This window comes from Vipera berus (assembly GCF_964194415.1).
Source record: "Vipera berus genome assembly, chromosome: 1".
NCBI classification, from domain to species: domain Eukaryota; kingdom Metazoa; phylum Chordata; class Lepidosauria; order Squamata; family Viperidae; genus Vipera; species Vipera berus.
Genome location: NC_138202.1, coordinates 116,195,033 through 116,209,625, shown reverse-complemented (window position 1 = coordinate 116,209,625; position 14,593 = coordinate 116,195,033). Strand labels below are relative to the sequence as shown.

Here is a 14,593-nt window from a genome sequence, read left to right as displayed (position 1 = left end):
CCTTTCCTCACCAGTCAAACTTAGCAAAATTCAGTTACTACTGCTGGCCTACTTCTGTTGTTTGAAATCTTGTTTCTGCTTTCAGTCACCTGGGACAAATGTGTGCTGTCCAGCAAGGCAGTACAGATCTTTGAAATATATGCTTTGTTTTTTTGTAAGGCTTGAGCAAAAGGGCCCTTTTGAAGCAAAACTAAAAAGCAAAGTAGAGCCCCACTTCTAAACTGCAAAAGGGAGTAGGTGGGTTGCTATGCTGAATATCCATTTAGTCAGGGCTTTTTTTGTCATAGAATGCTCAGAACGGAGTTCCAGCACCTTTTTTTGGATGGAACCTTGTAGAGTAGGCAAGGCGGGTTGTATGACATGTGTGAGTTCCGGCACCTTTTTCTTTTACAAAAAAAGCACTGCATTTAGTACATGTCTAGCACATGAACCAAAAACAGAGGTTCTGAGATTTAATCCTGAGATTGAAACAAACCACTCTTCAGAACAGACCGCCTTTGTTCTGCCTTGAACTTTGTAAAGCTAATAACTGGCTCTCCACAAGGACTTTACCAGACTGTGTGGTTGGATTGTTAAGCAAGTCAAAATTCTTCACTGAGGCAAGTTCTGGTCAACACACTCTGGGAGGGGTCAGGGTGGACATATTAAAGGCAGGGATTGGTTGAAACACAACCAGTGGCACGTGCTCTCCACCTTTCTTGTATGTAAGATGTAGCCTTTGTATCAAAATCACTTGGGCACGAGAACCTACCAATTAAAATCTGGTCTGGTCACATGAATTTACCAGTAACTCCTTCAAAAATCAGATTGCAGAGAGGCAGAATTACCGTATTTATTTTTCCCATCATGGTTCTATGATGAATAGGAAGACAATTGGTTTATTTGTAATATATAAACCAATGGGATTACCCTATTTAAATCATGTTTTAAAATTATTTATTATTAAATTTATATGCGATCCATCTTGCTATCCCACACAACTGTGCGCAGCCTTGGAATGAGAAAAAGTTGGTGCAAAGAAACCAGAAGGTATCACTGGGATTTTGAGGCCATTCTGGTGATGTTGTAAATCTGTTTTAGGAAGGCTTTTAGACATATCTGGCTGAAGTAATTCTTCTTTAAACAATAGCTGTGGGAATATATATGAAGGTGGCACAGGTTATTTTTATTTATTTGTCCAATGTATATAACTACCCATCTCATCTAGTAATCCTGGGCTCAAATAGAATTAAATAAAAACAATAAAAACATTATAAAAAATAAAATACAGGCAGCTAAGAAATAACAATCCAAATCACTAACAGAACAAAAAAAATGGATCCCTGTACATACTTGTCTAATGAAATGACTCCAAGCAGTTGAAAGGACTTTCTGACGTAAGTGCCTACTCTTTTTATTAATTTGTCTTCTATATGAACATTTATGGGGAAAATGCATGGTCAAAGCCATGATTTGGATGTAGGCAATATAAGACTTGCATATTTTGCCATATGAGTTTCCCTGTGGATATGACAATAACAAACAAAAAAGTAGAACTGTGGAAGAACAATACACCCAGTTACCAGCATTTGTCCTGAGATTAAAGTCCATCTGTTATCATCCAATAATGATAAAGTAAGTGCAAATGGAAATTCCTAAGGTCCAATCATTGCAACTCCATGATGCATCTTCAATACTGAGCTCTGCTACATCTTTTCCTGCTTTCAATCAAACCCATTGTGTTTTCTCTCCATTGCCTTTATCATCCCTACACTGCAAACTTATGGAGGTTTTGCAGAGAGAGCAACTGCAGCCAGCAGAGCCAGATACAACAACAACAACAACAACAACGATGATGATGATGTTGGAAGAGGCCTTGGAGGTTGTTATGTATTGAGATAAGTTGCTTGTAAACTGTGTATGCAACGGTTAACAGCCGTTACAGTTAAACTCCAGACAGCTTGTCTCTGGAGTTGTTGCTTTGCATTTTAAGGCGGGAAGTTACTGTTTAATCTCATTGGCTGCTGACTAGCGGCAGCCCAAATAAATAGAAGCTGAGCAGCTTTGGGGGCTGCTTCTGTAGTGTTGAATAAAGATGTGACTATTTCACCATTCTGCCTCGTTAATGTCTCACAGAACCCGAGAACTTAACAGAGGTCATCTAGTTGAACCCCCTGCTCAGGCAGGAAAGCCTATACCATTTCAGAAAAATGGCTGGCCAGTCTCTTCTTAAAAACTTCCAGTGTTGGAGCATTCACCACTTCTGGAGGCAGGTTGTTCCACTGGTTAGTTGTTCTAACTGTCAGGAAGTTTCTCCTTAGTTCTAGGTTGCTTCTCTCCTTGACTAGTTTCCATCCGTTGCTTCTTGTCTGTACTCCATGCACTTCTAAAAACAAGCTGGGAGGGAGGAAGTGATCAGGCCGTTTCTCCCACATATTAGAGTGTGAGTGGTATCTGACACTGAGGCACCCTAGAGAGAAAACATTGGACGGTGAGGAGACAACAGGGTTTCTCATAGTTTACCACCGCTTTGCACTGACCATTGTCCAATGAACAGGTTTGTTCAGGAGCAGGTGGGCAGAACACAGAGGGTTCATCCTAGCAACATTACAATTAAATGCTCCCCTATGTGTTTCTGTAGTACTGATAAAAGTCCATTGGAGGGCAGCATTTCAAAGCTTCCTGGGATTTTGTAGAGAAGACTAGAGGCCAAAGTTAAAATTAAAACTATATGGTGACACCCTTTACTGGCACATTGTGTTTTCTGATTTTTTTGACTTAGAGTAACAGATTGAAAGCTCGTGCACGGGCAGTCCAGTGTAAATGATATTACAGAAAAAGGAAATCATTAAGGAACTAGGATTGAGCTGAACTTATTTTATTCAGTACAGCTGAAGGATCTTAAGAAATTGCCAAAAGATGTTTCAGTTTGGCTTCAAGTGCCTATCTTTTTCAGTTAGCGACCGAATGGTTTCCCTTGAGTTTTACAGCAGGGAATGTGGGGATATCAAACCAAAGGGACTATGAATCCGAAGGTAAAAAGAGAAAAAAAGAGGTGGTTGAAAAATAATGCACAGAATTTTATAATTTCAGGATTGACATCAACAATCTTGATTAAAAAATTCAGCCCATCAAAAGAAAAAGGAATATGTCCATTGTAGAGAAAAAGCAACAGCTAAATCGTGCAGTTCTGAGAAAAAGAACCAAGATAAAACTATCAAGCCTTTGTATCTCATCGTTTCTCCTGGAAGAAGCCCTAGTAGTGCTTTCTTTGTAGCATCTTGATCACCAGCATCATTTTTGATAAGAGTTTCATTTTGTTTCTCCCTCCACCTTCTGAATGCTCTTGCCTCACTTTGCTGTAATTTTCAGCTTCCTTGAGCTGCCACCCAGTCTAGGACCATATTGACAGTTTCTTGATGAGTGAAACCACAAGTGAGAGAGGGATGTTGCTGTATGGAAATTAGTTACAACGTCAGGAGAATGAAATACACAGCTTGCTGGGAGAATTTGTTTTTTTTTTTGCCTAACTCTGAAGATCTTTGTATTTAATATACACTCAAGAGAAATGGATCTGGTGGAGGTGTTCCTTATGGCCCTTTTCCTAATGGCGGTCAGAGAAGGTACCTCTTCATTCTTGCTTATTTCTACGTCTTCATTCCTCTCCAACTTTTCTTTTTCTTTAGGTTTTTCTAAATAGCTTGCCTTCAGAAGTTGTGGGTGCTCCGTCACTGGAGGCTTTCAAAAAGGGACTGGACAACCATTTGTCTGAAATGGTGTAGGGTCTCCTGCTCAAGAAGAGGGCTGGACTGGAAGACTTCCAAGGTCCCTTCCAATTCTATTATTCTGTGTTTTTAAGGACCTTTGGATGAGGCCTCAGCTCAAAGCCAGTATGTCCCTTCTTTTATTATTCAAACCTTCTCCTTCCTTTAGGCCCTTCCTTTTCTGATGAAGTTGTAATTTCTGCAGTTTGTTGGCATCAGCAACACTTTGAACACAAGCTTAGAGCTGCTGCTTCTCCCTTCTTTCTTCTGTTCAAGGCAGAAGTGATCTGATGCGATCCCGCATAGATTGCAAGGAAGGGCTCCTGATTAACCCCATTGCCCAAATGGATAGGAGTAGGCTCCTTTATTCATTTCTTCTGCAGTTCTTCAATGGCCCTCCAATAGCTCCAGAAGTGAAACTGAAAAGGCAATTGAGTAGCCGATAGATGACAAGTCTCCTAATCTTCTAAGCCCTTAATCATCAATATTATTTCACTGCTCAGATTCCAAACATCACATCAAATATTTGGACTAAGAAGAAAAAGTCCCTGTTAGGAAAAGTGGAAGAAGAAGCAGGCTACAGTCTTTGAAAAGTTAATATGTAAAGAGGGGTGATGCAGAGCCCGTTTATCACATTACCCCAAATGCAGATTGCAGGGACCTCTGAAGGAGCTGCTTAACAAAATAAAAGAAGCTAAATGGTTTGGGGCAAGGATCTATCTAATCCAGCACCACAGCCAACAAAACCATTGCTGGAAAGTGCACAAGCAGCCGATTCCAGCAAAGATTCTACTCCTCTCCTACCACTACAGTCTCAGTTTGCTCCTGGCTAGGAATCAGCAGTCCCTGCCAGCTTAGTTTTAGCAGCTACTCAGTTAATATCTGCTGTTAGCTTTATTCACCTACTATGTGTTTGCTTAATCCTCCTTTAAGAGCTATTTAATTATTTCCGAAATAGTAAATTCCTTAAGGGACTATTTACTTTTGTTCTGAATCTACTGCCAGCTAATTTTGACAGGTGATTCTTAAATAATAATGGTAAAATCAAACATTCAATTAATTTTATAATCTTCCACCATGTCTCCTCCACTCCCGTAGTGATCATTTTTCCAGAACATTAAAATACTGTATAATAAAAAAAATGTTGCTCTAAGCACTGAATCTCAGTTATCACATTATCATTCTTTTTCTGAATATGAAGAGACATCTTTGCTCTTTACACTGGACTGTTTCAGATTTCTCTTTCCTGATAGTTCAGGAGAAAGAGGGAGAGGGAGAGAGACAGAGAGAGGCACACAGAGAGAGACAGAAAGAGATCTGATAGGAATGAATTTCATATTAGGGTCTTCTACTTCTCTGTTGTCATTTTATTTTTTTGCAGTTGGGAAGGAACCTCGTAGATACTAGAATTTTCAGAATTTCCATGTATTAGCTATTTTCTACAAGCTTAGTCAATATGTGCTGGTAATAGCACTGGTCCAAATAAGATCACTGGAGGACCTCAAAATTTGTGGTCATTGTAAGAATTCTGTTTAGCTCTTTAGCTGTTTAGTTTTTTGTACTTTAATAGTTATCAACTCATAATGCAAAAAGTTACATTATCCATATGCTACAGAATCACAACTTCCAGCAGCTCCAGTCCCCCTGGATAAGGGGAGTGGGATGCTGGGAGTTACAGTTTGATGGGAGCTAGAAGACCTCAGATCCCCTATATTATGCTGTAGCTGCACATTTGTTCTGCATTCCTTTTTTAAATTTGATTCACAAGGTAGAAGAAGAAACCATCTGACTGTGTTTAGGCTGTTAGCATAGCATGAACTGAATGCAAGAATACTGTCCACCTCTAAGATGTGCGCTGAATGACAAGTAGCAATAGGGCCATTTCAGTAAGTGTAGCCTTTGTTAGAAGCTACTTCCCCTGGTGATTCCATGCACATTCATCGTGTATGATTCCTTAAGGACAATAATTGCTAAATGGAATAATAAATTAAGCAATAAATTAAATAATAACTTATGGACAATAAGAGGGGAAATAAACAGAATTCTTACAAAGAAGCATATTTTGGGGTTCTCCAAGAATCTGTTTTGGGACTAGTATCTGGAATGGCATTTGATAACTGGTACAAGGTCAATCTTAAAGCCTGAATGAAGTTCTTTTCGACCATTGGTTTTCATGATCATGAAAGTTGTTATACAGACGACCTTTGGCCTAAGTGTTAGTCATTTATTTGGGTGTTTTTTGCTTCCTTTGGAGGCACAACTGCATCTTATTAGGCTGAGCTATTAAAGTTTATTGCCAGTCTCTTTGGAGGCCTAATGAAACCTTACAAATATACATTCAGAGCAATTGGCCGTGCTTTTCCACTTTAGGAAACAGCGATTTTAAAATTCTGAATCCAGAAGTCGGGTGTGCTCCTAAAATAAAAGGAAGCAGCCCAGAACAAAAGGTGTGATGCTGTGTTACACCTTTCAGCTGCCCTTTAAAAACTCAAGTTGTGTATCTTGCCCAAGAACAATATTTTTTACCACCTTCCAAACACATTACTTGAAAATATATTTGTGGCATATAATTCTGTAATGAGGAGAACTGCAAACAGTCTTTAATTTGCTCAGGACGATGGGCAAAGTCTCTGCATTTTACAAAGTGCTGCTACTTTCATTACTGGCCAAATTAGAAATTGACGCAGTTTATTACCCTTTTTGCCCTTGTAGTGTACAGTTGATATCTTTTAAAAACCAACCAGCAAATGAAGAATCTTGATAACTGATTTATTATGAGAGGAAATGACATTTTTTTATCTTTTCACTCCCCTGCTCTTCAATCAAAAGGAAGCCTGTCTTTCCTTTTCCATTTATAAAATGGAGGAAATTGCTCATTGGCTCCAGCCTTGCTAATAATTGTGAAGGTGGGATAATTCCATCAGAGACTTGTAGTATACTGCATGCACAAAGTTTCAGTCTGATGTAGCCTCTTTCCCCATGTTAACTTTTATTTCTGTAACTAGCTATGCAGGTACAAAACTATGCATCCCTTATAGTTTGATCCTGTTGTATTTTATTTTATGGTACCAGATTTGTTTTTCTTAGTTAATTGTTATTAGAAGACAGTATACCTGATCACCTCAACCCGCCGGCGAAGTATGCTTCACGACTCCTCTGTAGTCCACCAACTCCTGTTAAGCTTCCATAATAATTTGCCGATAATAATCCAACAAACATTTTGAAACATTATAATCAATATTCTTCAATTTTAGCAAAGTTAATGTTACTTATAGATTGTGTTCAGGGTCCATTCTGAATGACTTGTTAAAAATTGGCAGAGGATAAGTCAACCATCCGTGCTTCAAATTTGATCTGTTTTGTAAACTTCAGTTGCAAAAGGTCTAAAGAACTTTCCAAGATTTACCTGGGATAGAAATACAAAGTTTTTAATTCTATACAACAATATATTGTTGTAAAAGGAGCCAGTGTTAGAGTGTATGCTGTAATTATTAATTTCTTTAGTCTCTAGGATGATAATTGTGGGTTGTCCTATCAATGTAAAACTGATGTTCCTTAAAAATATGGTTGCTTGAGTTTATTAGTTATTGCCTTTTGTCAATACTTGTTTGCTGTTTCCCCATCATTATTTTTTAAATATTTGAACAGCACTCTATGAATAGTTACAACATAGCCTTTTTGCACTTGTCATATATTATTTTATTCTTACTCAATGATTGTATAACAGAAATAGTGAGCAAGATTACATGATACCAGTTCCTGCTGCCCTTAATATTAGTGCCTCTCTTTTCTGAACCTCTGAACAAATCGATCCTCTCTTTGAACCATCTTCTGTTTCTTTCAGATAAGGCTAAACAGATATTGAGAAGGATTTTAATGATTATTTGTGGGTTTGAATCTTGTTCATGGAGCTACAGTAAAAGTCATTTATCCTTTCAGGCCATTGAAGCATTTTTTATATATAACAATCGATATATATTCCTTCCCGGTTTTCTATCTTATATTTATAATTCACTTGATTGGAAAATCTCTGCCTTTCATTATCAACTCAAGGTTAGACCCGAAGTTTTGCAATTCTAGTATGTTCTGTGGAAATCTCACTGTTCTAAACCAGTGTTTCTCATACTTGGCAACTTTAAGATGGGTGAACTCCAGCTCCCAGAATACCCCAGTCAGCTATATTTTAGCTGGGGAATTCTGCAACTTGACATCCACTCATCTTAAAATTGCTAAGGTTGAAAAACACTGTTCTAAAACTCGAATAGAAAATTCCAGCTAGGAGGAGGCAGGAGAAAATATTGATGTTCCCAGAAATTGTTTATATATCTGTCTGAACCAGTGAAAGAGATTCTCAGAGCAGCGGAATACTCTAATGCTAGGAATTAGAGTAGCAGCTCGCAAACAATTATAGTCAGGGTTAAGGCCATATTGGGTCACTTTCTGGTTGCAACTGTTTTTTGGAGCACAAGACAGGTGTAAATGCTATGGTTTAATCTAAATGTGACTATATGTTTGTCATAGTTGAGGCATGTAAATAAATTTACAGTAAATGACCAAACATCAGCACAGAAGTGCTCAAGGACTGCAGAGATTCACTGTTATTCTGTGTTTGCTCACTGATCAAAAATCTAGTTTTATATGAGAAATAAAATTCATATTAGCAAGCTGTGAACAAAAGAAATCAACTAAGCTAAACTTAGTAGAAACAGAAAAGCAAAGATAGAGTTATTTACTTAAAGAATACTCAGATTTGTATCACTGTGACCCAGTAAAAATATTTATTTATTTATTTGTTTATTTACTTACTTACTTACTTTATTGTATTGGCTTTAGGGTACAGCAAGAAATAAATATACATTTATTTTTAATAATTAAATTATTAAATACTACTTTACTAAGATGTACACTCCTGTAGACATTCCAAAGGATATGGATGAGGTACTTAAGGTCATGCTAGTAGAGTTGCCAAAGATCTTCACAAATACAAAAATATTTCCAAGTTAAGACAAACTCATTGGCGGTTACTGTCAATGGATCAGGAATAGTTTGTCATATCATCAAAAGTGGCAGTTGCCATACTCTACAGAAATGGGAAATTTACCCATTTCAATTGCCCCCCCAAATATCAATAAATAAATAAATAAATAAATAAATAAATAGATAGATAGATAGATAGATAGATAGATAGATAGATAGATAGATAGATAGATAGATAAATCTGCCTGACTCCCAATGATTTGGGGCAGTTTACAAATGGTTAAAACATTTAAAAACAAGCAACAATTTTTTTAAAAAAAACACCACATGGGCATCAATCATCCTCGCCAAAGGCCTGGACGAAAAGCCACATCTTCAGGGCCCCTTAAAATACCAGAAGGGTGGGGGCCGTTTGAGTCTTGTGGAAAACCTTGTTCCAGAGGGTAGGGGCTTCTGAGCAGAAGGCACTATTCCAGGCAAGACTCTTGGGTCTTGAAGACAGATGGCATGGCTTAACCAACCGAACCCTGAGCAGGTCAATCCTGTCAGATCAAACTGGACAGGCAAATACTCTGGAAGTTAGACAGTCCCTCAAATAAACAAGCTCTTTGCCTTGTGGGGCTTTATAGGTAGTGACCAGCATCTTGAATCACACTCAGAAAACAGACTGGCAACCAGGGAAGCTTATGAAGTTATATGAAGTTACATGGTCATACTGAGACATGCCCATCACTGCCCATGCCACTGCATTCTGGATCAATTCTATTTTATTTAATTAAATCACTATTATTTTAATAATTTTAATTTAAAATTTTAAACAATTTTGATTTTAATTTAAAAAAGCAGTTAATTTTAATTACCCTTTAGAGCAAATAATAAACACTTTCAAAATACCTGACACATGCACAGTTTTTGATGGAAATGTTGAAACGCATTGTAAAATAATAAGAGAGTCAAGTATTAATAAAGTTCATTTTGAAATGCTATTCTGTGATGCAAATAATAATTTAATGAATACAATTTGGCCACAATTAGAAAAAGCAAACAAGTAAAATCTGATTTTTAAAGGATTTTTTTTTTAAAAAATGATTGCTTTAAGAATCCACACATGGCTTGAGAATTCTTAGGTTAGCTTAAAGTAAAGCAGTGTTAACAATAAGGCATTTTGCAATTGCAATAGATCTATTCGAATTAATAGATTTTTCAAGGCTCTGCTAACCCTAATCATTTCCAGACCTGTTGTTATCTGGATTCCTAACCTTCATCTTGGAATCACTTATAATAGATGATCTTTCTACTATACATAACAAAAAAAAGGAAGCACCATGAATCTTAATCAAACTCTGAGTTCCTTAGGAAGGACTCTACAAACCAAAAATCTGATTTATCTTTTGTTTGTGGAGTCTGATTTAGGTTGGAATATCCTGTTTTGTGTTGTTGGTATTTGATCAGTTTGTTAAATTGTATTTCTCTGCAGAGTTGGCTTGCTTCACTTATCTCTCTCTAGACCAATCTTTTCCTATATACTTTCCAAGTATGTGGAATTCAATTCTAAAAATTTCTCAGCCAATACTTTATGCCCTCCCTAAGGATGTAAAAAGCTGAAGTTCACATATATGGTAAAACTGCTGTAGGGTATCAAAAATATACAAGAAAGGCAACTATCCTGATCAAAAAAATATTTATAGAGTTACAAACTACAGGAACAGAAAGTATTAAAATGACAAAGAGTTTTTTAGTATCACCTTAAAGATGTAATGTTTTATAGACCTAGAAAACTATTCTATAAAACATATTTTGTTATTCATGAAGGTATCACATCCAACTGTCAATCACAGTAAATTGAACATATATGAGGTATCTTGTAGTACTTCTCTGCTTCATTGGAACTAACATTCCTTGAGTGATGCACCTCTTCAATAAAGAAACAATTAGTGATATATCAAAAGTATGCAACCTATTGAATGATGCCTTTTTAAAAAAATAGATTAATCCCGCTCTTTAAAAATAAAGCTAAAGCAACCTGTTTGGTGTAACGATTAAAGCTAGAAACTAGGAGACAGTGAGTTATAGTCATGACTTGGGTATGAAGCCAGCTGGGTGATCTTGGGCCAGTCACTTTCTCTTAACTCTAGGAAAGAGGCAATAACAAACCACATCTGAAAAAGCCTTGCCAAGAAAACTGCATGGACTTTTCCAGGCAGGCTCCAAGAATCAAACGTGATTGCAGGAAAGAGGGGGGGAAACATACAATTAACCATAATTTGTGGCCCAGCAAAGTTAAGTGTTGCCCCAAGAATTCTCCGTTATACTGTCAATATGCCAATGCATTGTGTCAGAAAACAACTGTATGTGTTACAGCAGGCAGCACCAAAGACTTCTTCAAGCCATGTCTTCATGCACTTGCCTGATGACCTAGTTACTTCAGAGCGGAAAAGAAAGACATCTCACTGGAAAAAGCAAATTCTTTGTTGCCTGTTATGGAATCTGATGAAATACAATACTGGCATGTGTAAATCTGCTAACCTAACTCACATGGCCTAATTTAAATGAGAGAGTGATTGTGTGCAAATAATTATATTATCATTTCTTAGGTGTCTGTTTGAAGAATGAATGGCCTCCAAGAATACAAATATCCATGCTCATAAAATCCTTGACATTTATACAATTGGAAAAAAACCCATAAAGAATGATTTAAAAATTGTAAAAATTCAATTTCCCATGCAGTTTTGCAAGTGCCCTAGTACAGTTAAGTAGCGGTAGGCTTGACAATCTCACAGAAACTTCCTTTAACCAGACAAGTCAATGACACGTGTCTTCTTTGCACCTTCTTCAGTCTTAGCTCTGTTGCTTACTTAGAATGGGATATCAGGTTCAGAAGGTTATTTAAACATACTTAATTATAAAAACAATAATACAAAGAGTTGGGTTGTGTGTGCACACACAATTCTGCCAAATATCAATATATTTTAAATCCTAAAACAAACCTATTGATTTGAACATTGGGATTTAATTGAATTTCAGTTCTGCCCAATAAAATTTCCTTCAAGAAATGGGCCCCTTGGCAGGAAAAAAAATAGGATTTTTAATTTGCTTGCAGTTTTTTTTGAAAATATATAAGACAGAAGTAGAGATTGGGTGGGTGGACTCTGAGAACAGGAAAAAAATATTTGATGCTGATGACAATTAAAATCTCCTTATACTGCTTTTGTATATTTAGAATTAAAGAGTTTAAAAGAAATTTGGTCTCATTTCAATCCATAAGAATTTATTTACCATTAATTGATATTAAACTAAGTCAACATTCATGTGAGGGCTTGAAGCAGTATAGTTTTCCAGTCTCATGTTTTTCAAAGATGTGCTGATTACGTGCCATTTTCTTTCTTTCAAATTCATGCAAATTTTTTCCCCACCAGGAATCTATTCTGGATTTAGGAGATGCGATTAATAATTCATTGCATTTCTGCAGAATAAATTTTGATGTAATATAGCAGTAACTGAGAAAATAAACTTCAGAACAACATTAATTTGAATTACGGGAGTGATTTCAACCCAGGAATTTAACATATTTTCCTTCTTTACAAGCCTTTTGCAATTATTAACAAGGGTCAAATTGTTTACAGAAAATAAAACTATAATAAATATGCAGATATTCTTACTCATGAGTATTTCAGGAGAATGGCTTTCAAGAGAAATTAAAATATTGCTTAATTAGATTTGTGTACTGAGATGAAAGATCAAATGTCGATAATGCAGATTTCTGCCACAGTAATCTGCTTACTACCTTGGTTGATCATGATTGTCGGGGGGAATCTCAGGTTATTATGAAAAAAATCAAGATGGGCTGTGCAACACATGCAAAAGCAGATGAAGCATCAATTTACCATTGTGGTCACCATCGTCACATTTTTTACCATATCCTGAGGATACTCCTGAGTCCTGTGTAAATTTACATACAAGAGTATTCCTGGAAAATCTGTGAGGATTTTTAGTAACTTTTTATTGGACCAGGTCACACAGCAAATACCAAGGTAAGTTCTTCAAGATATTTCACTGATCACTGGAAGGTGTTTTGTACAAACATAAAATAAATGCAGATGTTTTAGTTTATTAATAGAACTAGACACAAAGACAGTTTTTTCCCCTCATGCCATCACTCTGTTAAACACCTAACTCCACCAGCACTGTCTTATGCCTAAAGATATCTAACCATGTAATAGGGCTGTATTACTATTATTCTTCTCACCTATTAACTGCGTCTATTGGTATTTTATGACTTTGTTGGTTGTATCTTATGATTTATGATTTATCCCTTCGTTGCTTGTATATACACTGAGAACTTGTACACTGGAGACAAATTCTTTGTGTGTCCAATCACACTTGGCCAATAAAAATATTCTATTCTATTCTATTCTATTCTATTCTATTCTATTCTATTCTATTCTATTCTATTCTATTCTATTCATTTGTATTTAAAGGTACTGAACTACGGTAAGATAGAAAGATGATAAACAAAGTATTTTGGAATTAGTGTGCAATTCTAATTGTTTGCTTGTTTGCTAGATTTGAGATTTCTCTTCTCCCCCTCCCCGCATGATGTTCAAGGGAATTAGTAGAGCGTAAACTGCAGTGAAATATATTTCGGCTTTTGATGGCTGCTGTAGTCAGTAACTAAAAGTTGGTCAGGATGGGACAAGAAAGTTGGCTAACAAAAAAACAGCAGCAATTAACTCCCTCAAAAATATTAATGTATTTAAATTGCATTCACTATACATCCTTAAAGTATATAACGAATATATTTCATAATTTCATTCTATGATATGGCAAATTGTCTTTCAGTAGTCGTTTTTGGAGGGACTCTACTTGTTTTGAAAGTTATTCTGTAGCTTTGTATTTATATATGTTATATAATACTTTGGCTTCTAAACAGTGGGAAACTGTAGCCTTCCAGTTGATGCTGGTCTGCACATTCCTATAGTTGTATGTAACTTTATAAACAATATTTTTGCTATATAGTTATATACAGTATTATATGTATTATGTTATAAAATTGTATATAATTCTATAGACTATAATTCCTGGCCATGCTCGATGCACCTAGTGGGTATTGCAGTTTAGAAAGCCACCAATTTTCCAAATCTATGATTACATTTTTGCCATGATCAGAACCAACCATTGGACAACCTGTGACCCATTGGGTCATTGTTTCAGAGATATTTCCTTACAGGGAAACAAAATGATTATGGGTGAGCAAAAAAGCAGTGGAAGCAGGAGTGACTCCCAACTTCCTGGTGGCTTCCTTATTGATTTTTCTTGTAGGAAGCTGGCAAGGAGTATTGGAAATGTCATTCACATGACTGCAGTTGATCATGGCAGCACGGTAACATGACATCATGGAAGGACTAAAGTGCCCAAACTTTGACAAATTTCAGTTGAATGGGAGTCATGGATCCCAGATTTTAGATGCAGTCTTCAAGTTAACCCATTTGAGGTGTGTTGATTCCAAAAAGATGAATTCTATTGATCTTTTTTATCTATTTAGTTTTACATCTCGGAATTTTTTAAAAAACACACACATGTTCTATAAATAATTTTTTAAAGATTTTGAGGCAATTCATAGATTCCTCCATATTTTCTATATGTAGAACTATGATTTTTTTTTCAAAATTCATTTGGCAATCTGTGCAGATTAGATTTAGAGATCGGACCAATTTATTAAATTGCAAATTGAGAACAAATTAATTATAAAATTTGAAATAGATTAGATCATTTCCCATACCCTTACTAATGAGTTCTACCATGTTATAGTTGTATTACATGAGCCTTATACAGTCACATCCCAACGCCTGGATGAAAACAGTGTTACAGGCCTA

General features: G+C 36.2%; 1 protein-coding gene across 1 annotated transcript in view; it reads left to right on the top strand.

Moving 5' to 3' along the window:
• Positions 1-3,429: 3,429 nt before the first annotated feature.
• Positions 3,430-14,593, top strand: part of CD6 (CD6 molecule) — a gene marked incomplete at its 3' end in the record, with an annotated part of 41,561 nt that continues 30,397 nt past the window's right edge. Inside the window, exon 1 of the mRNA XM_081332625.1 lies at positions 3,430-3,602. Coding sequence (XP_081188751.1) covers positions 3,548-3,602 — 55 coding nt within the window. The 5' untranslated portion in view covers positions 3,430-3,547. The remainder of the gene's footprint in view (positions 3,603-14,593) is intronic.